Here is a 23,041-nt window from a genome sequence, read left to right as displayed (position 1 = left end):
CTTTCCAACTGTTTTAAAGAACACAGCACGGGTTTGCTCCCGCACCAGTTGCGAATCCGTGTTGACCCATGTGCTTGTTCAGGACCATCGCACCCACCCGAAATTTATACATCATATCCTCACATTGACCATGCCTCTTCCCTGTGCAGGGACATTTCCGCGATTCTTACGCTAAACCTCGTCCCCTGTATCAAACTGTATCTCTCGCTTGGTGGGATCTTGTCTCCAGCACTGATGTTCCTGATGCAGTCTCAGCCTCCAACTCCCCCCCTCCCTCCAAGTCCTGATGCAGCGTCTTCTCCCCATTACCAACTCTGCTGGAACTATTGCTGTGGTTGTGAGAGGGGTGGTCCGATAATCAAACAGGACCCAGGACAGTTTGGTATCAAGTAAAGCTGTAGGCTGTTTTTTTTAAGCTTTCCTTCAAAGTTTAGAATGCTGTTTCTGCCAGACATTGGATGATGGATGATATGGAGTTGTCCTTCTGTATCAAATCCTTTCAACTTTAGGAAACACCTAAATACCCTGATGATAAACGATGACCCATTATTTGTGCCCAACACTTCCAGAACTCTGTGTTGAAAAAGATGTGCACAGTTTTTCTATAGTGAGCTGGTCTCTCCAGGTTCTCAAAGGTTTCTATTCTATTTGAGGTGCCTGTTTGAAGTCCAGTTGGGTTTTAGCTACTTGGTGTTTTGCATTGTTACATTATTAATTCCACATACAAGATGGTATCTAAGCATCTTATTAAGGGTTAAGCCAAAGCTTTGGCCAGTCAACTTAATCTCATCAAAAATCCCAATACGGATTCCCCTTGTTCTCGAATTACTGAGTAAAACTGATAGGGTCTCAAAATTGGAGGAAGCTTGGGCTGTAATCTTCCTTAACTGTGTCTATCAACTCCTGAAAGGTTTTGGTATCTGATGCCTCAGGGAATGTTAGACTCCAAATAACTGAAAAGGCTGTAGCTCCACAGGTTGTCAGGAGAATTACTTGTTTTTTTTCTGTCTGTCGCAAAGTTGTTTGTCCAGAAAAAAGGAACATATTCTTTCCACAAGGCAAGAGTGAGGACTGCAGATGCTGAAAACCAGAGTTCAGATCAGAGGGATGCTGGAACTCTTTGCTACCTTCTCCCCAGCCTTCACCCCCACCACCCACCCCCCCCCCCCCCTCCCCCCCCCGGCCCCATTTATCTCTCCACTCTGGAGGCTTCCTGCTTCTATTCCTGATGAAGGGCTTTTGCCCAAAACATTGAATTTCCTGCTCCTTGGATGCTGCCTGACCTGTGCTTTTCCAGCACCAATCTGATCTAAACCCCCATATTCTTTCCACATACTGGGCATAGTGTTTGATGTCAGGATTGAATAAGTCAGACATCCCAAACAACAGCATGACACCAGAAATGCTTACCACAACTCAAAGACAACTATTGTGAGTGAGTTTCTTCAGGATCATATTCTCAGTCTCGTCACTGAAATAATTCCACAGAGGCTGGTATCTGTCACCAAGTCACCCTTTATTTACCCATGAACAGGCTTTGACCTTAGTGTTGCCTCATTCAGACTCAGCTACCAGAGTGTCGGCATCTCTCACACTCCCCCTTTTGTCTGTCAGCCAGGGCTCCCTGATTGGACCAGGTTAACAGCCCCAATCAGGCAACTCAGATTCTGTGAGGTCCACCTGGCTGACCCTGTTAGAATCACTGCAGTTACAGGTGGCAGTGAAGGGTTTGTTACCCCTCTATATCAAAACTGTTGTGTGAATAATGTCCCTGAGCCAAAGTTGTGGATGCAGTGACTGTTAACAATTTGTTGACAAGGGACTGCATTTCAGGGGAAGAGGCCTTCCTTTTAGAAAAGGAATGAGGAGAAATCCGTTCAGTCAGTTTGTTTGTGGAATTCCATTCCCGGGCAGTGCTGGAGATTGTGTCACTGAATTTATTCAAAGCTGTGCTTTGTGAATTTTTGATCAATGGGGACGTCAAGGGTTAAGGTGAGCAGACTGGGAGAGTGCAGTTGAGGACACAGTCACATCAGCTGTGTTCTAATGGCATAGTAGAGCTTGCTTGATGGGCTGAATGGCCATCTATCTCCCAGGTTCCATAGTCTAGGAGAAAGTGAGGACTGTAGATGCTGGAGATCAGAGTAGGAAGTGTGGTGCTGGAAAAGCACAGCAGGTCAGGCAGCATCCGAGGAGCAGGAGAGTCAATGGTTTGGGCATAAGCCCTTCATCAGGAATGTCCTGACGTCCTGCTTGAAACGTCGATTCTCCTGCTCCTTGGATACTGTCTGACTGGCTGTGCTTTTCCAGCAACACATATTTTGAATAGGTTCCATTGTCTGTCAGTTGTGGCTCAGTCAAGATTCATTGGCCACTCTTGAAACGTCAGAATAAAGTCAAGGCTGACAGTCCAACTTGATTTCCCACAGTCGACAGAAGAAGATTTGGGATCCCTGAGGGGAGGGGAGGTGGGGAGGGATGAGATGTGGGGATAGGTGTAACCGACAGCTGTGTCTGGAGCTCTTCCTGATATGTCCAAAGATGTGCAGGCTGGGTGGATTAGCCATGGTAAATGCGGGGTTACAGGGATAGGGCAGGGAGAGGATCTGTGTGGGGTGCTCTTCAGAGGCTCTGTGCACACTCAATGGGCTGAATGGTCTCTTTCTGCACTATTAGAATTCTGTGATTCTATACTTGGATGTTGCTGTCTCCAGCCTTTCTCAGCAACAATTACATCTCCCTCTGGGACAGACAGTGCTCCAACACTCTTGGTCATCTGTCTGATGTCGTTAGTAAGATGATGAATGTGGTGTTTTTCTTTCTTTTATTCATTCTTGGGATGTGGCCATCATTGGATGGGCCAACATTTTTGCCGATCTCTTAACTGCCCTGGAGAATGTGGTAGTGAATTGGAGTCATGTGGTGCAGGCCCAGGAGAGATTTGCAGGATTTTGACCCAGTGACACGGAAGGAACCCTGATATATTTCCAAACTGGGCAGTAAAGAGGCTGTCTGCCAGGAGATTGCACCAATGGTTGTCTAGCTGGTTAATGTAGACCCAGACTCCTGAGCTGGTGCCAATATCAGGGTCTGGATGAAGACAGGGAAGTTTGGGGTATCCCCATTGTTTGTAGGAAATATGGCAGTCCATGTTGTGCACAGCAAGCTCCCAATAATCACACTGAGGCAAGGACCAGATCAACAGTTTTACTAATGTTGGTTGTAAGATAAGCCTTGGCCAGGACACAGGGAATAACCAGTCTCTAAATTACCCACCATCAGTTGGCAACATGTGCACCCTCAAATTCTCCAGTGTTGTGTATATGTCTGTGTGCAATGTGTGTCCTCCTGTTTGTATTTATGTGTTAGCTTGTGCACGTGTGTTTTCCTGTTTGTATGTTGGCATGCACGCATGTGTCCTCCTGTTCGTGTGTGTGTGTGTGTGTGTGTTAGCACGTGCATGTGTGTCCTCTTGTTTGTACATATGTTAGCATATACACATGTGTCTTCCTGTTTGTGTGTGTCTGTGTATGTGTGCAATGTGGGCATGTGTTCATGTCTGTGTTTTACATATGTGTGTAAAGAAGCTACAATTTCAACATAGATTTGGCATTTAGATGCTAAGTTAAAATACAATAATATGCCCACTTTTATCAAACCAACTCTCCAGTTTCTGGCCAATGCCAGTTGTAGCACAGTGCCCATACACTGTGTTGCAGTACTGTGGGCATTTCAGCTAAATTGAAGATAATTAATTTGTAAACAAAAAGTGTTTCAGTGCATTTAAACTTTGTACAACCCTGATTTAAAGAAGCTTAGTTAGATTGAGAAACAGAATTTACAATAAAATTTATGTTGGATTTTGTTGAATACGGTTAATCTGTGACTTTCTATCTCATAACTGCTTGACTGTTATATTAAGTTCTGTTGGGAATAAAAGACAAACAGGGGAGTGTGTCCATGCTCTTTGCAGCCAGGTTGGGAGAGAGGCCGTGTGGGGTTTTCATTTGGCACTGTTGATACTTAGTGCTTACATTTCTCCTTTCTGGCATTTTAAACTGAAGGCCTTTCTCCCTTCAATGAACAAGTGCACTGTTTGCAAATCTTTTTCACATGAATAAAGGCAGCCTTGTTGTTTGGTCAGGGTGGAGGAGCAGGGTCACATTGCCTTAGGCTGGGCTAGTTTGACAGGCAACCCTCAGTCTGAGAGCTCCCGTCATTGCCAATTTCACCTCTCTTACTAATCCTTCTATCTTCTCACTTGCTTTCTGTCCATTCATGTCTTGGTTTTCGTGGAGAGTACAAGGAGTTTGTTCGTACTGTAAGGAATTGCTAAAAAGGTTAATATTGACACAGGACTTTGGGTGGCTTTTGGAGAATTGATCCATGAGAATAACACCACATGGATGTTTTGGTTTTAGAGAAGTTATTCTACAGGAGCGCCTGAACAGAGTGAAAGGTACATTTTTCATCCACAATTTGAATCTTTAAGTACACTGTATCTTTGTCAGGCATTCTAACTTTCCTTAAACAATGTTGTTCTGGCAATTGCAACACCTCTTTGTGTCTTTGTGGAGCAATAATTGAGCGTGTTCCGATATTAGATCTTAATTGAACCTCACTTTCCTCCCTTCTGCCCTTTTGTTTTAATATTTAACTATCTGTCCAGGCATTTTTAAAAAGACAGCACAGTCTGTTTCTTAGATGTGATCTGTACTAACTCATTTCAGGTTGTAATATTAATTACAAAAGTGTACTTCTGTGCGTGTGTTTGTGAGATGCTGAACATCTGATTACAAGAGTGTGAGTGCAGATGGTGAATATGTCAGTGTGAGTGTGGGAGTGCGATGGTGAATGTGAGAATGCGGATGGTGAATGTGAGAGTGAGATTGTGAATGTGTGAGTGTGTATCAGCGTGTAGTTGGTGAATGTGAGAGAGTGTGTGTGCGAGAGTGCAGTGGTGAATGTGAGAATGTGAGCGCGCCGATAGTGAGTGTGAGAGTGCAGATGGTGAGTGTGTGAGAGTGCAGATGGTGAAGGTGTGAGTGTGAGTGAATGTGTGAGTGTGAGTATGTGTGAGAGTACGGATGGTGAAGGTGTGAGTGTGAGTGAAAGTGCAGATGGTGAATGTGTGTGTGTGTGTGAGAGAGAGTGCGGATGGTGAAGGTGTGAGTGTGTGAGAGTGCAGATGGTGAATGTGTGAGTGTGAGTGTGTGAGAGAGTGGATGGTGAAGGTGTGAGTGTGAGTGTGTGAGAGTGCAGATGGTGAATGTGTGAGTGTGAGTGTGTAAGAATGCGGATGGTGAAGGTGTGAGTGTGTGAAAGTGCAGATGGTGAATGTGAGAGTGAGAGTGTGAGTACTGAATATATGGGTGTGAGAGTCGAGATTTTGAATGTGTAAGTGTGTGAATGGGATGATGATTGTGAGGAGGCTGTGTTGTGGGAGTGTGTGTGTGAGTGCTGAATATGTACATGTGTGTGAGAGTGGGGGTGCTGAATGTGTGAGTGTGGGAGTGGGATGATGGATGTGAGAGTGAGGGTGTGGTGAGTGTGAGTGCTGTTGATAGTGTGTGTATCTTATTTGAAAGTAATTTCTCTGAAACTTGTGACAACAGTCCAGTGGATTGATAGAAAGATTTACTGTAAGCTCCTCGTATGTATAGAAATAATCTCCATGTAAAGGCAAAGCACATTATCCAGTAGACAACTGAATTAAAACTGCTGCGTGCTGAGCACATCTGCACTGAGTATCTGAAAGCTTGAGATTGCTATTAACACACTGCAGAAAGTTCCTGTCCTCCTTACCACACATACTATCCATGATGTGCACGAGTATCACTGTATAATACCTCACTCTGTTGCTGGACTGTACTGTCTTGTCTAAACAAGTGTGACCCTTTTCCTTTCTGAGATGTCGTGGGGCTCCAGGTGTGTGGAGTAAATGCAAATTTTCATGTCTGTCAGCTTGCAAACCCGTTATTGTGTTGCTTACAGTTTCAATGGAAAAACGTATTTTCAATTTGAAATCGAAGCATAGACTCATGAGGCCCAGGAGGAAGCCATCTGGTCCATCAGCTCTGTGCTGACTCTTTCAAAAAGGAAACCAGTTGCTCCTGGTCCCTCATTCCCCAATTCCCATTTTCACTTCAATCTTAAGGGTTTTTAAAGGACGTGGCTGCAGAGATAGTGGAGGCATTGTTCAAACTATTCCAGAACCACTGGATTCAAGGAGGATTCCAACAGATCACTAAGCGTCTCATGTGATGCCTGCTCAAGAATGGAGGGAGACAGAAAACAGGAAACTGTAGGCCCGTTAGTCTAATACCTGCTGCTGGCAAAATACTAGACTCCATTGTTATGGGAGAAATATCAGGATATTTAGAAAAGCTTACTGCATTCAAACTGAATCAACATTGTTTGTGAAAGAGAAATTAGATTTGACAAAATTGTTGGAATTCTTTGAGGATGTTAAAGGTGAATCAGTGGATGAAATGTATTTGATTTCCAGAAGGCATTTCAATAAGATGCCATTTCAAAGGCTTTTCCACAAGATAGGAGCTCTCACTGTTAGGGATGGTTGAGGATTGGTTAACACACAGAAGCCTGTGAGTTGGGATTACTTGTGTTTCAATAAAAGACCACCTTGTTAAATAAAAAAATAACTATCAAACATATTTCAGTCTGGGATCTGGAATGTTCAGTAATAACATTAGCTGGGACCATAACAGTATTGACTTACTAGTCTACAGTTCTTTGAAGATATAACAAGCAGAGTTAATAAAGGGGATCGTTCAACGCATTTTATTTGGATTTCCAGAAGGTATTCAATGAAACTGCCATCTAAAAGATAGTAGCTAAGAGTATTGGGGGTAATGTATCAGCCTGGATTGAGAATTGGTTGACACACGAAAAACAGAGAATTGGAAATAAATAATCTTTTCAGGTTGGAAAGATGTAACTGGTGGAGTGCCACAAGGATCAGTCTGAGGGCCTCAATTATTTCCTATTGATACTAATAACTTGGAGGAGGGGATAAGGGGCATGTATCCACACTTACTGACAATACAAAAAGGTGGGAGGACACAGTGTGATGAGTACATAAGGAATTTGGAAGAGGATATGCGTAGGTTGAGTGACTGGAGTTTAATATAGGAAAGTGTGAGGTCATGCACTTTGGTAGGAAGAATCAAAAGGCAAACTATTATTTAAATGAAGGAAGACTCCACAAAAAGCAGAGTGCAGAGAGATCGGGTGTTCTTGTGCATGAAACACAAAAGGTTAGAATGCAGGTTTAGCAAGTAAATAGAAAAGCAAATGGAATTTTCGCCTTTATTGCCGAGGGGTATGGAACATAGAAGTAGGGAAGTCTTGTTATAATTGTACAGGGTGTTGGTGACACTACACCTATAGTACTGTGTACAGTTTTGGTCCCCATGTTTAAGAAAGAACATACTGGCAATGGAGACAATTCTAGCCTGACTTCTGGATCAAGAATGGCTAAACAGGTTAGGCCTTTGTTCATTAGACCTTAGGTCTTATTGAAACATACAAATGCTGTGGGGTTTTGACAGGGCAGATGTTGAGAAGATGTTTCTGCTCGTGGGGAATCTCAAGTTGTGGGACATAGTTACAGAATACGGGAACAGTCATTTCAAACTGAGATGTGAAGGAATTCCTTCTCCCAAAGGGTTGTGAAGGCTACATCACTGGAAGGGTCGAAAGACAGGATTAAAGAGTTTTGAAACATCAGAGAGTTGACATAAATGCTGAGCTATTGTGCTTAAATGATGATAATTGTATTTATCCCTCATTGGTTCATGTTCGTAGTACCTATAGCTGTCAGGAAATAAACTGTCCCTTGTTAGGTGAGGCAAGTGCCTCTTCTTATTAAGATTCTTATATGGTCTATCCTATACCATTGATATTTGGGCAAGCCATTAGACTCAGCAAAGAAAGGAGTCGTGGCAATGTACTATCCCAACATAAAGCCATCAATGGTTGGTGTCTAGAGCCCATTAAGATACCTTTCCTTTGTAGTGAAATTGTGACCCTGTGCAGGGCTAGTACAAAGAACATCAACCTACAAGTAATAATGAGTTTTAGTGGAGCCGATACTGTTTATGTAAAGTCTAAAAACTTTAACTATTTCTCAAGTGCTTGGATAAGTCCAGCAATGACAACACTCAAAATTGACACCATCCAGGACAAAGCAGCCCACTTGATTGGCACCAGATCCACAAGCATCCACTCCCTCTGCTATCGATGCTCAGTCACAGCAGTGTGTACTATCTACGAGATGCACTGCAGAAATTCACCAAAGATCCTTAGACAGCACCTTCCAAATCCACAACCACTTCCATCTAGAAGGTCAAGGGCAGCAGATGCATGGGAACACCTGCAAGTTCCTCTCTGAGTCTCACCATCTTGACTTGAAAATATATCACCGTTCCTTCAGTGTCGCTGGGTCAAAATCCTGGAATTCCCTCCCTAAAGGCATTGTGGGACCTATAGCACATGGACTGCAACGGTTCAAGAAGGCAGCTCACCCCCACCTTCTCAAGGGCAACTAGGGACTGGCAATAATTGCTGGCCCAGCCAGTGATGCCTACATTCCATGAGTAGCTAAAAGACAGTTCCGTACTATCCTGGGTTCCACGTGTTCCTCTGCCACTGAAAAGAGAAGTCTGCAAATCCTAATTTCTTTACAAGTTGAAAACTTATAGTCCAAAGACTGTGATCATAAAAGGTGACATTTTCAGTGACCACTCCCCAAAGTGCACCATCACCCCCTCCCTCCCCACCCTGGACACTGATTGGTCAGAAAGCTCACATCCTGACTCAGCTGCCAGCTGACCTCCATCAACACACCAATGTGGGAGGGAAGGTATCTAAACCTCAGAAATGAACCCATCCCCACAAAACCCCAGCTCTGACTGATGGACACTGTTCATCTTCTACTGCCACACATAGACAATCATTCCTCATCCGGCAGCCTACACATGGGCCATGCAACAACAGGAGGCTTCGCCTGTAACTCCACTCCTGTCCGCAATGCTTCCAGGTCCTTTTTCATAGGGAGTCATTCAGTGAGAAAGCGTGCACAGAGCCCAGCATGATTTTCCCTGAGACTGAGGCTGATGGTCTGGATCTTACCTGTCATGGAGTAGACCTCTGTAGCTCAGTCCTATATGGACCAGAGCATTGACTATGGCCCCATTGAGAGGCACCAGGGATATCAAGAAGCATTTCCATTTCTGTGCTTCTGGGTGCAAAGGGAAAATTAAATACCTCAAGTTTTGAAGGGTCTTGTTTCCACTGGAAAGCTCTGAGTGATATTTTCCTTTTTCTGCCTTTTGGACTTCCCAGTGTATTGTGTTATGAATTTGTTACGGTTGGCCATCATATTGATTGGATTGGACCAAGTGTAATGATGATCCTATTTTCCTATTTACTTAAAGTCAAGTGTTATCCTAATGTCCACAGAATTATTTCTATTACATTCAAATGTAGCTTAACCACTGTCTCAAGTGCAGTTTGTTAAAGACCCGGCATATATTTGTCTTTGTGATAAAGTTTGAACCTTACTTTAAGCAGCTTGTGAACTCACATCCGTTCATGTAAGTAGTTATTGTGTCTCATGCTAGGTTGACTTCCTTTATGTGATATTGTTTATGTCAGACTTTCTTCACCCCAGACTGGGGAATAATGGTGTTTGAGTGTTTTTTGCTACATTCCCAGATGGAGCTGTAAGGTCAAACAATTGTTTCCAAGGTATTGCTTTATGCCAGAGATACGACATTCTCTATCTATTTAGCATCTTCAATGTAATGAAATGTCCCAAGGTGCTTTACAGTGATGTTATAAAACACCGAGCCCCAAAAGGAGAAATTACTTTGGTCAGATAGATAGATTTGGAAGTATACTAAAGGAGGAAAGTGAGTTGGCGATGTGGAGAGGTGTAAGGAAGGAATTCCAGATCTTGGGGTCTAAGTACCTGAAGGTACTGTTAGGTGGAAAGATTAAAATAGTGGGTGGCACAGTGGTTAGCACTGCTGCCTCACAGCACCAGAGACCCGGGTTCAATTCCTGCCTCAGGTGACTGTGGAGTTTGTACATTCTCCCGGTGTCTGCGTGGGTTTTCTTGGGGTGCTATGGTTTCTTCCCACAGTCCAAAAATGTGCAGGTGAGGTGAATTGGCCGTGCTAAATTGTTAGGTGCAGGGGTAAATGTAGGGAAATGGGTCTGGGTGGGTGCGCTTCAGCGGGTCGGTGTGGACTTGTTGGGCCGAAGGGCCTGTTTCCACACTGTAAGTAATCTAATCTAAAATCAGGGATGCTGAAGAGGCCAGAATTTGATACCACAAAGTCAGATGTCAAATGACACTAAGGTCATAGTCCAACAAGTTTACTTGAAACCACGAACTTTCAGTCAAATAAATCTGTTGGACTATAGCTTGGTATCGTGTGACTTCTGACTTTGTCTACCCCAGTCCAACACTGGCACCTCCACATCGTGGATACTACAGAGAGTTGTGGCACTGGAGGAGATTACAGATGGGGCAAGTTCAAGGACACAATGATCAACAACGAAGTGAAGATGTTGCTCAGCTAAGAGCAGGATTCAAACTGAATTAGGATGTAGTTGGACGTAATTAACCATCATTCAATCTTACTGTACAGAATGAGGCTGCCCACCACATTAGGCCTATACTGACCCTTTGAAAGAGGTATCTAATTACTCCCCGTCCAACTGCTCTTCCTCCAGAACTTTGCCATTTTTTTCACATATTTTTCCCTTCTGCAAATTTTCAGTAAATCTGAATCCACTGCCATTTCAGTCAGTGCCTTCTATAAACTGAAACACCGAATTCACTCACTCACCAAGCGGATCCCTGTTCACTCTGGATTCATCTACTCCATGTCAAATCCAGCTTAAGTAATTGCACTCTTCCTTTAACACAGCATTGTTTGTTTGTAAAAGAAGGTTAAAGAATGAGTTTGAGCATCACATCATTGTATATCATCTTAGTTGCTTGATGATGTCCATGATCAAACTGATATAACTGAATGCTGACAGATGCATCAAAGTCACTGCCCTCTGGGGCTTAATGAGAATTGCAACTTGGAATCAGAAGATTCAAGAGTGTTTTGAGACCTGTGCCTTTGGGATGAAATGATAAAGCAAGCCTCAATTTGGTGGAATTAAAAAACTGGACAGCCCTAACTGGTTTGCTTTGCAGTGAGCTGGCAAGGATCTGATGGGCTGAACAGCCTCCTGAACCAGAACTGACTCTGTGACTGCATTCAAAGAGTAACAGAGTTCCTTCAGTGTGCTGGTCACAGGATATTTCTTGCTCAGTGGAGATCATTAAAGCAGTTTGGGTAGTCATGATCTCATTGTTGTTAGTGCAGGTTACCTGCTTTATTGTTGATGTTGCAACGGTAACTGCACTTTAGAAATCATTTAATGAGTGCTAAAAGAAGAGGAAAACTTGCATTTAGAATCCTTACAGAGTGGAAGCAGGCCATTTGGCCCGTCAAATCCACACCGACCCTCTGAAGGGCATATCACCCAGACCCATCCCCCATCCCTGTCACCCTGCATTTCCCATGGCTAACCCACCCAGTCTGCACATCCCTGGACACTATGGGCAATTTAGGATGGCCAATCCCCCTAACCTGCACATCTTTGCGCTGTCTGGAAACCAGAGCATCTGGAGGAAACCCACACAGATGGAGGGAGAATATGTAAACTCCAGCCAGACTGAGGGTGGAATTGAACCCAGGTCCCTGGCCCTGTGAGCCAATGTGCCACCCCTATTTATACAGAGCTTTTCATGACCATTGGATATCTCAAAGCATTTTACAAGTAAGAACTCTTTAAGTGTAATTACTGTTTTAATGTAGGAAATCTGGCAGCTCATCAATGCACAGTAAGCCCCCACCAACAGATCATTATCAGATGATCAGCTTTTGTGATTAATTAAGAGACAAATATTGTCCAGAATAACAGGGAAAACTCTCCTGCTCTTGTTTCAAATTTTGCAGTGGGTTTTTGTTTAAACATCTACCCAAGAAAGGATGCAGGACCTAAATTTAACACTTCATTTGAAACACAGCACCTCTGACAGCATAGCACTCCCTCAGTACGACACTGAAGTGTGAGCCTAGACTGTTTTTTTTCCCCCCTCAAGTACGGGACTGAGACTAGAACTCACAACCAAGTTGAAAGTGTTAGCCATTAATTGAATTGAATTGAATTTATTGTCACGTGTACTGAGGCACAGTGAAAAGCTTTGTCTTGCGAGCAATACAGACAGATCACAGAGTTAAGTAGCTTAGATAGTAAATAAGAGGTAAACAGTGGCAAAAACATAGGTACAGGCGAATGTTAAGAGTTTGTGAGTCCATTCAGTATTCTAACAACAGTAGGGTAAAAACTGTTGTGAAACCGGCTGGTGCATGTGTTCAGGCTTCTGTACCTTCTCCCCAATGGTAGAGGTTGTAGAAAAACATTGCCAGGGTGGGATGGATCTTTGAGAATGCTGGCGGCCTTTCCTTGACAGCAGGCCTGGTAGATGGATTCTATAGATGGGAGGTTGGCCTTTGTGATTGTCTGGGCTGAGTTCATCACTCTCTGTAACTGGCTCTAATCTTGAATGGTACAGTTACTATACCAGGTAGTGATACGTCCAGACAGAATGCTCTCGATGGCGCACCTGTAAAGGTCGGCAAGGGTATTCCCCATCATGCCAAATGTCCTCAACTGCCTGAGGAAGAAGAGACATTGTTGGGCCTTTGTAACCAGTGCGTCCACATGAAGAATCCAAGAAAGCTTGTTGTGGATGACCACTCCCAGGAGTTTGACACTCTCCACTCATTCCAACTCTGTGCTGTTAATGTGTAGGGGGGCATGAGTAACATCCCACTGAAAGTCAATAATGAGTTCCTTGGTTTTGCCGGCATTGAGAGCTGGGTGGTTCTCGGTGCACCATTTTTCCAGGTCTTCCACCTCCCATCTGTAGTCTGTTTGTTGCCATCTGGGATTCAACCGACTATGATGGTGCCATTAGCAAACTTGTAAATGGCATTAGTCTGGTATTTGGTGACGCAGTCGTCGGAATACAGTGAGTATAGTCGGGGGCTGAGTATGTAGCCCTGGGGATCTACCAGTGTTGTGTGTTAGTGAGGATGAAATATTGTCTCCAATCTTCACTGATTGTGGCCTGTGGGTCAGGAAACTGAGAATCCAGTTGCAGAGAGTGGGGCTTAGTTTGAGATCACTAAGTTTAGTAATCAGTCTCGAGGGGATAATAGTGTTGAAGGCTGAACTGTAGTCAATGAGTAGGATTCTTACATAGCTGTTCTTGGTGTCAAGATGTTTTATGGAGGAGTGAAGGGCAAGTGATATGGCATTTGACGTGGATCTGTTGGTCCGATAGGCAAATTGGAGTGGGTCAAGAGTAGTGGGGAGGCTGGAGTTGATTAATGCCATGACCAGCCTTTCAAAACACGTCATGACCATCGAAGTTAGGGCCACTGGGCAGTAGTCATTGAGACGTGCTGCATGAGCCTTCTTAGTCACAGGGATGATGTTGACCTCTTGAAACAGGCAGGGACAATGGCCTGCTGCAGGGAGAGGTTGAAGATGTCCGAGAAAACCTCTGCCAGTTGGTCTGCACATGCTCTGAGTGCACGGCCTGGTACTCGTCTGGTCCCATCGCTTTCCTTGGATTCACACGAAGGAAAACTGATCTGACCACTGATGCAGTGACTGTTGGGATAGGTCCGTCAGGATTTGTCGGAATAGGTGTAACCTCTCCACTGAAATTCTGCTCAAAGCGAGCATAGAAGGCATTGAGATGATCTGGGAGGGATGTGTCATTGTCTGCTACCTTGCACTGTCAGGGGCGTCTTATGTTTATGGGAAGCGTTGTATAAATGGAAATACTTCCCTCTTGTATTTGAGAACTTTCAGTCCTGAAGTGGGCTGGAATATTGGTCTTCAGTGTGGGAGTGACTGCATCTCAGCTTTACAATCTAACTCCAAGTGTCCTGGTGTTAGTTCGACAGTTATGATTGGCTGGGAGATGCCCTTTCTGAGGAAGCTGACTCACAGTCTGTGTCTGACAGACCTGTGACTGAGTCACTATCCTCCTCTTTGACTTCATGCCTAAAAATAGGGAAAGTCTTCAGTGAGGAGTTTAACTCTTCCAAAGCATGTTCAATCTGTGATGCCAATTTTCCTTAGTTTTGGGGCACCACGGTGGCTCAGTGGTTAACACTGCTGCCTCATAGTGCTGGGGACCTGGGTTTGATTCCAGCCTCGGGTGACTCTCTGTGTGGAGTTTACACATTCTCCCCGTGTCTGTGTGGGCACCCTCCGGGTGCTCTGGTTTCCTTCATATCAGTCCAAAAGTGGCAGGTTGGGTGGATTAGCCAGGAGAAATGCAGGACTACAGGGATAGGGTAGGGGGTGGGTCTGGGTGGGATCCACTTCCGAGAGTCTGTATGGGCCTGGATGGCCTGCTTTCACGCTGTAGGGATTCCATGGCTATCATTTTGGCACCAGCCACACCCCCACTCCCCGCAGCAGCCAAAGGGCACCCAGGAGAAATTGGTTCTGAATCTCACAACAGGTTTCACAAAACCCTTTTGTACACAGAGCCAGGTTCAGTTGCCAGATTACCCTGACAGTGCCCAGGGGACCAGGGTAATAACCTCAGCTTTACGCAGGTGGAGTCGTTGGCCATGCCAGGCCCAGTGGCCCAGGATGAGGGCAAAATGCGGTGGCTCTCCGGAGAGCTAGAGAGACAACTGAGACACCTCGTCTGTGCTCAGTCACGCTGGAATTTGGGCACAGGAGCTGGGGCAGGGGGTGGGGGGGGGGGGGGGAAGGCTCCATATTCCTCAGAGTCGGCCTCCAGAAAAAGCTGAGGGAGAAAAGCAGAGGCGGAAATATTTCTGAATACTTCAGAAGGCGTTCAGGCCAGCTGCGGAGTTACACTTGGCTCTTCCCAACAGCGGAATTCTCTGTCGTGGCTGCTTTCCATTGATTCTTTGTGTTTGAGTGGCTACTTTCCAGAAGGAGATGGTTGTATCATTTTAACTACTTGTATAACATTAGTACAGTTTGTTTGGAAAGAGAAGTTATTGGGAACATTTATAAAAACTTGGGAATGGGAGGAGGCCATTCAGACCCTCCAGCTGGGGTCACCCTGGGGTCAGATGGACCGTGGGAAGGAAATGATCTCTCTAAGATATGCTGTTGAGTCCTTGTGAAAATCTACCGCGCTGAGCCACAAACACACCCCAAAGAGGAGTTAAAGTGAGTTGTCATGGAGACATTGAGGGCACAGTTGGAGGCCATTCAGTCCATCGAATTGATTCTCCATAGAGCAATCCAATCAATCCCTTTACCTCCACCTATCGTGACAGCAAGTCCAAGTTTATTTCCTACAAGTACACATCCGTCAGAGAACGTTGCTGCCTCCACAGGCAACAGGGGCCAGGTCTAACTTGAAGGAGAAAGAAAATTGCAAGAATACGGCAAAAGAGGAGTTGAGTGGGAGCTGGTGCTGGATTGATCTGTACAGGGTCAATCTCTGATTCCATGATCTGGTTCATGGATTTGTAACAGTACCAAAGGATATGAAGCTAAGGTTGGTAAGAAGAGTTGAGGGATAGGTTGACTATGAGAGGCTGAATGGCCTCCACCAGCTTCCAAAAGCCTGACTGTAACTCTGTGCAATTGGGTCTTCCAATTTTGAATTTTTGAATGGGTTAAAATCAGGCCCAAATACATTTTTAATTTGGAGATTGGTAATATTTGAAGATTTTTATTGAGTATTTATGAAGTTTTGTTTCGGACCATCATTCAAACATTAAAAATGGCCACACTATTAAACAATCAAATTGAAATGGGGTCAGAATGAATGCTAAGCAGTTGAAATGTCATGCTCAGAGAGACAGAGCAGACCCAATGGACCAAACATCCTTCTTCTATACCATAACATTTCTATGAGACAGGAGCTCAGTAGCAAGGGGACATTGGACAGCTTTCATTGCAATGATTCAGTTCGAGAAATTATTTCATTGGATACTCTGGTCATCGGTACAGCCTCAAGACTGGATAAGGGCCTGTCACTCACTAACTCCATAACACTCTTTGGTACGTAGATGAGTAAAATCTTAAATCATTTTACAAATTACTAACTCCCTCGCTTCCTTACCATTGCATTTTGATGTTGTTAAAGTTAAAAATCACACAAAACACCAGGTTACAGCCCAACAGGTTTATGTGGAAGCACGAGCTTTCAGAGTGCTGCTCCTTACCTGAAGCAGGACCCCTCTGAAAGCTCGTGCTTCCACATAAACCCGTTGGGCTGTAACCTGGTGTTGTGCGATTTGTAAATTTGTCTACTCCAGTCCAATACTGGCTCCTCCACATCATCTTGATGTTGAATTGACTTGATGGTACACAGCAGAACATAGAAAAAGATATTGCCTTGAGGTGCAAAATTTCACTATTCTTGTGTATCATAGAGTCAGACAGCATAAAAACACACCCTTCGGTCTAACTCGTCCATGCCAACCAAGTTTCCCAAACTAAGCTAGTCCCATTTGCCTGCTTTTAGCCCATATTCCTCTAAACCTTTCCTATTCGTGTCCAAATGTCTTTTAAATGCTATAATTGTATCTGCTTGGATTGTGAATGAAGCCAAGAATCTTTGGGGTATCTAACACTGGTTCAACTATAAACTGTACAAGACTGCTCTATGGTTCTCCAATCCTTTTGCTAAAAGTATAATCAGAGATTGCTGGAGAAACTCAGCAGGTCTGGCAGAGAGGAAGAAGTGTTTATGTTTCGAGTCCAGTCACCCTTATAGAGTCATAGAGATGTATAGCATGGAAACAGACCCTTCGGTCCAACCCGTCCATGCCGACCAGATATCCCAACCCAATCTAGTCCCACCTGCCAGCACCCGGCCCATATCCCTCCAAACCCTTCCTATTCATATACCCGTCCAAATGCCTCTTAAATGTTGCAATTGTACCAGCCTCCACCACTTCCTCTGGCAGCTCATTCCATACACGTACCACCCTCTGTGTGAAAAGGTTGCCCCGTAGGTCTCTTTTATATCTTTCCCCTCCCACCCTAAACCTATGCCCTCTAGTTCTGGACTCCCCCACCCCAAGGAAAAGACTTTGCCTGTTTACCCTATCCATGCCCCTCAATTTTGTTCTATAAGGTCACCCCTCAGCCTTGGACACTCCAGGGAAAACAGCCCCAGCCTGTTCAGCCTCTCCCTATAGCTCAAATCCTCCAACCCTGGCAACATCCTTGTAAATCTTTTCTGAACTCTTCAGAACTGACTTCAGCTTTTTATATCCCCCTTTGTACACTCACCTTGGTAATGTATATTGCTGACTATAACTCACTTCTTTCTAAATCTCTGAATGGAAGATGAGGAGGTTTTTTTTGGAAGATACTCTTTGCAACCAGGTTCAGAAACAAACCACAGTTTATCTCTTCTGAGGATAACACTAGAGTTTTCAGTTTGAAGTCTACACACGATTTATTGCAAGGAGACAGGGAGTAGCAGGATGGGGAGATGGCGATATTACTAGACTAGTGAGCCAGTGGGACAGGCCAATACTTTGGGGATATGGATTCAAATCCCATCGTATCAGTTATTGAGATTTCAATTTTAAGTGAGAAATCTGGAATGTAAAGATAGTCTCAGTCTTGGTTACCATAGTAACTATCATTGATTGTTGCCAAAACCTATCTGGTTCACTAATGCCATTTTGGAAAGGAAATCTGCCGTCCTTACCTGGGCTGGCCTACATGTGACTCCAGACCCACAGCGATGTGGTTGACTGTTAACCATTCTTGAAATGGCCTAAAAATTAGGGCAACAGATACTGGGCTTGCTGGTGAAAACCCCCATCCCAAGAAAGAGTTTTTAAAAAGTAAGCTATCATAACTCACCCAGTCAGTGCTATCAATCCTGATAACCACTGCCATTGTAGCTAGTTGTCTCTTTAAATGGGTCCTTATATTTTGACTCTGGGGGTTTATTTAGAATTGGTTGTACACATTGTGTGAAGAGTGTTCTGATGTCTGTCCTAATATGGGTTACCTCTAGTCAGATACTTGTTGTTCACTTTCATTTCTTGCCATTATCTAGGTTAACTTTTCCTGTACCTTTGACAATTTTATCAGCGTTCCTCTGATTCAAGTCTCTTGAACATCCAGTTTTTAATCATTCTGTAGCTAATGACCATGTCCTCAACTCCCTGAACCCTGAACCCTGAACTCTGGCCTCTCTATATCTCTCTCCTTTCTTAGGGTAACTGCTTAAAACTCAGCTCTTTGACGGAGCTTCTAAGAGGTGGGTGTGACTACAGTTCCAATGTTTAAAAGACACTTAGATCAGTGCATGAGCAGCAAATGTTTGGAGGGATGTGGGCCAAGTACACACAAGTGGGACTAGTTTAGTTTGGGAACATGGTTGGCACGGACTGGTTGAATTGAAAAGTTTATTTCCGTTCTGTATGACTCTATGATTCTCATGTGGCTTGTTATCCAAGTTTCCTCAATCAACACTACTGTGAAGTGCTCGAGATGCTTTTCCATATCAGAGACTCTATATAAATGCAAGATGTTGTTAACTGTGGGGTCTGTTCATTCAGTTGGCTCAATAGCTACCATCTGTGCTCGTTCTTGGAGGTCTGCTCTTTGGTCTTCCCAGTGCCTCAAGTGGAGTGTTGCCCCTCCAACCATAAAACCCCTTCTTTCTCTCTCTCTCTCTCTCTCTCGCTCTCTCTCTCTCTCTATTTTTCTCTCTATCTCTATCTTTCCATCTCTATCTCTCCACCTCTCTCTCACTCTCTCTCTACCTCTCTCTATCCATCAGGGAGAGATACCTATAGTCCCTTCTAGGTAGCAGTAAACTACCTGATGCTGAGCACCTCTGTTTCAGGCAATTCATTCATACACAACATGTGGATGTTGCTGACCAGGCCAGCATTTATTGCCCATCCCCAGTTGCCTGAAGAGCAGTTAAAAGCCAACCACATTGCTGTGGGTTTGGAGTCATGTGTACACCAGACCATGCAGAGTTCCTATCCTAAAAGGCATCAGTGACTCAGTTGGGCTTTTCTGGCAATCAAGGAGTGGCACAGTGGCTCAGTGGTTAGCACTGCTGCCTCACAGTGCTAAGGACCCGGGTTCGATTCCAGCCTCAGGCGACTGTCTGTGTGGAGTTTGCACGTTCTCCCTGTGTCTGTGTGGGGTTCCTCTGGGTGCTTTGATTTCTTCCCACAGTCCAAAGATGTGCAGGTCAGGTTAGGTGAATTGGCCATGCTAAATTGCCCACAGTGTTCATGGTTGTGTAGGCTAGGTGCATTAGCCAACGATAAATGTAGAGTAATAGGATTGGGGAATGGATCTGGGTGGGGTCCTCTTCGAAGGGTTGCTGTGGACTTGTTGGGCCGAAGGACCTGTTCATCTATCTATGAAACAACGATTTCAAGGTTTTTAATTGATTCCAAACTGCACCATCTGCTGTGAGAGCAAATTTCCAAAGTTCCTTGACCTCAGAATGGAGTGAGGACAAAGTTGATCAAAATTTAACTAAAAAACCTCGCTCAGAAATGCAGGCGTGAATTTCCCATGTGAATAGAATTGGACAAGACAAATGACAAAAGGCCAGGAACATTTTCAGTCACCTCCTGGAAGCTTGTGATGGAAACTTTCTCCCTGCAGCACAAAGTTTTGTGAGTGCTAATTGCAGGCCAGCTGCTGTTTCGAGAGCTCACTCATTGTACCATCTCCCATAGATCTTCTTAAAACAGCCTGGTAACATTTACTGTGGGCACACTGCTAAACACTTTGCTCTAAACCTTTTATTAAGCTGTACTGATGGTCAGGATGAGCTGAATATGCCTCAGATTAATTTTTGAGAGCCTCATGCTTAGCTGTGTCATTTTCATTCATATAGTGCCTCTAACACACTAAAACAGCTCAAAGATGCCTTATTAGGTCCCAATCTAACAAAACCTGACTCACAGCCATACCATCAGGTATAAAGGCAAGTGTACAGGCTCTAGGTGAATCTAGAGAGCTGTAGAAGTTTGTGAACGCGAACAGCAAAGGCTTGGCCAGCAATTATGGAGTGATTAAAATCAAGTCGAGGAGATGGAATTGCAGGAATGCAGAGGTCTTAGAGAGTCTGAGGAGGATCTGAGTCAAGCATGTGACAGGAAGTGGGAGGCAGGCTGGAGATGATAGAATTCATTCTGGTCTACTAATGCCTTTCAGGAAAGGAAATCTGCCTGGTGTAGCCCACCCGTGAACCCAAACCCACAGCAATGTGGTTCGTTTCTAACTGGTCTTTGGTCACTTAGGGTTGGGCAATACATTTTGGCACAGCCAGCAAGGTCCATATCTCATGAATGAATGAATCACAACAAAACTCTGAGTGTTTCATCAGACCTTACAGTAGCCAGTGGAGGTCAGTCAGCCTGCATTGGCTGGTTTGTTATAGAGAATGACACCAACAGTGTGGGTTCAATTCTCACAGCAGCTGAGATTATCCTGAAGGACCCTCCATCTCAACCTTCCCCCTTACCTGAGGCGTTCTGACCCTCAGGTTAAAACAACTCTGTCTAATGAGGGAGTGGTCCTCTGGGACTATAGCAACTTTACTTCTGTACACATTGTCCTCCAGCTCCATCACCACTCCCATCAACTCTGAGGGCAAACTGCACAAAGAATCTGAATGTTTTCAGGTAGGGGTGAGATGTAGGGGGAGGTTATTGTGTGGGAGGGGGTGTTGTAGTTGATAAAATACAGTACTTGCTTTAGTTCAGTTCACAGGAGAATATTCCGTTACAGAATGGACTGAAAGGAGTTAAGCATTTGCATTTCCAGCTTTGTCAAATTTCTCTCCAACTCTTTGTCCACCCACTGTGTCCTGTTCCTGTCTGCTGCTCTGTGAATATTCTCTCCAATACAGCAGAGGGTGGGGAAGAGAGAGAGAGAGAATGATTCGCTCTGGGCTCCAGTCAGGTTTTTACGTTAAAGAGTCGAGCCTGGTTCTGTTATGTCTTCGACGATGAAACAAACTTCCTCAGAGCGAGATTTAGTGCAGTGGTGAGAGATGGCAGCGGAAGGGATTGGGAAGTGAAATTCAAAGTCTGTTGTTAAGTCCCAAAAGCAGCAATTCCAGAATCCAGTGACTGTGGTTTAGTCACCCAGCTTCACTCTCTGAACTAGACTGTGCAGTTGGAAAGGAATCGAGGCATTTCAACAGAGACATTGGCTGACTTGGTGTGTTGGCCCGCTGGAACTATCGCTGGTACAAGAAGCTGGCAGACTCGAAGGTAGGAGCATTGGCAGTGCCTAGTGCGTTGGCACCAGCTGAAGGCGAGTGACCTCCCCCCAGCCCCTGCATTGACGGGTCTCTGCCCCCCGCCCACTGTGTGTGGTGGGACTATGAGATGGAGAAGAGGAAACACATTCGAGCAGATTTCCCTGTGAAAGTAATCACCAGCTTATTGCCCAACACCAGCTTACATGTTATTACCAAAGTAAGTATAATGGCATGACAAAACAAAACTGATTGGAAATCAAAAACAGGGAAATTTTTCAAAGGTGTATTTTAGAGCAGACATTTTTCCTCCGAAAGGGAAAACAGTATACCATGTAGGATTAGCTTTATTTGTGTAGCTCTGCACTCGAGGTCGATGGGCTGAATGGCCTTGTGTTATACTATATCATTCTATAATTCTATGGTATTTCAATATTGCTCAGTAAAGGAGGGAGTTTACTGTCTAGAATCGCTGGGAGTGGGACAGGGGATTAATGTAAGAGGGGACGCAATAGACATCTACAGGTGCTGGATTTAGAGTGAATGACCTCACACGTGGTGTCATGTGCAATGGTCTCACCAAAGGGTTTGCATTCCCGTCCTGACACACTCCATGCTTTTGTTGCATCAGGCATCGACAGTTCCATTGACCTGCCAGGCTGGCTGAGAGTCTCCCCTCTCCGTGACCTCAGATTCATTCACAACTCTGCCTGCCCACATACTGACTCATGTTGGGTTACACTCCTGTTTTGTCCTGGTGCTTGCTGATTCTCTTGCGCACATTTTCACTCTGTCAAATGCACCATTTTAATTACAAGGTGATTTCCCATGCTTGACACAATATGGGAGTCAAATGTGATTGGCCCAGGGAGCCACAAGATGTTACTGAGGCGCCATTTTGTGGCAGTGTTGTGGGCAAACATCTTCCTCTTTGTTCACTAATAGTTCTGTGGGAAAATCCATCTGTTTCAGATTTCTGAGTCATTGCTGTGCACACTACAGAGAACGGCCAATGAGATGCTTTTGAAATGTGGTCCCTTTTTCTAATGTTTACAGAATGTGAGTGTCCCTGGCTAGGCCAACACTGATTGGCCATCTTCAACTGCTCGGGTATTGAGTCATATATATCTTCACAACTGCAATATAATGTCACGTTGGACATTTCTGCACAGCAAGATCCCACCAGGGGAGCAATCCCATAATCTATTTGTATTGAGATTCATTGAGGGGCAAACATTAATCAGGACACTGGAGTAAATGCCCTTGCCCTTCTTCAGAGTAGTGCCATGGAATCTTCACTTCCAGCTGAGAGAGCAGATAGAGCCTTGATTTAAAGGCACTGCTGACAGTCCTGAACCTCCGACAGTGCGTCACTCCCTCAGCACTGACCGCCCAACAGTGCAGCACTCCCTCAGAACTGACCCTCCGACAATGCCGCACTCCTTCAGAACTGACCCCCTGACAGTGCGGCACTCCCTCAGCACTCACCCTCCAACAGTGCAGCACTCCCTCAGCACTGACCCTCCTACAGTGCCACACTACCGCAGCACTGCCCCTCCAACAGTGCGGCACTCCCTCAACACTGACCCTTCGACAGTGCAGCACTCCCTCAGCACTGACCCTCTGACAGTGCAGCTCTACCTCAGCACTGACCCACCAATA

General features: G+C 44.8%; 1 protein-coding gene across 19 annotated transcripts in view; it reads left to right on the top strand.

The window, feature by feature from the left end:
- The window catches only part of phldb1b (pleckstrin homology-like domain, family B, member 1b), a 375,430-nt gene that overhangs the window by 16,794 nt on the left and 335,595 nt on the right, over window positions 1–23,041 (top strand). The window contains exon 1 of one of the 19 annotated variants that reach the window (XM_072593432.1): window positions 4,288–4,459. The exons of 17 other annotated variants lie outside the window; for them this stretch is intronic. Coding sequence is in view for 1 of the 2 variants with exons in the window: in XM_072593426.1 (XP_072449527.1) it covers window positions 21,510–21,599 (90 nt within the window). In the remaining variant the exon portion in view is untranslated. Of the gene's footprint in view, window positions 1–4,287; window positions 4,460–21,494; window positions 21,600–23,041 lie in introns of those variants that run through there. One more of the 19 variants, XM_072593426.1, reaches the window with a different exon arrangement.

This window comes from Chiloscyllium punctatum, chromosome 23, assembly GCF_047496795.1.
Source record: "Chiloscyllium punctatum isolate Juve2018m chromosome 23, sChiPun1.3, whole genome shotgun sequence".
In the NCBI taxonomy this organism is placed as follows: domain Eukaryota; kingdom Metazoa; phylum Chordata; class Chondrichthyes; order Orectolobiformes; family Hemiscylliidae; genus Chiloscyllium; species Chiloscyllium punctatum.
Note: the sequence above shows the minus strand (reverse complement) of the source record. Positions and strands in the feature narration are given on the sequence as shown.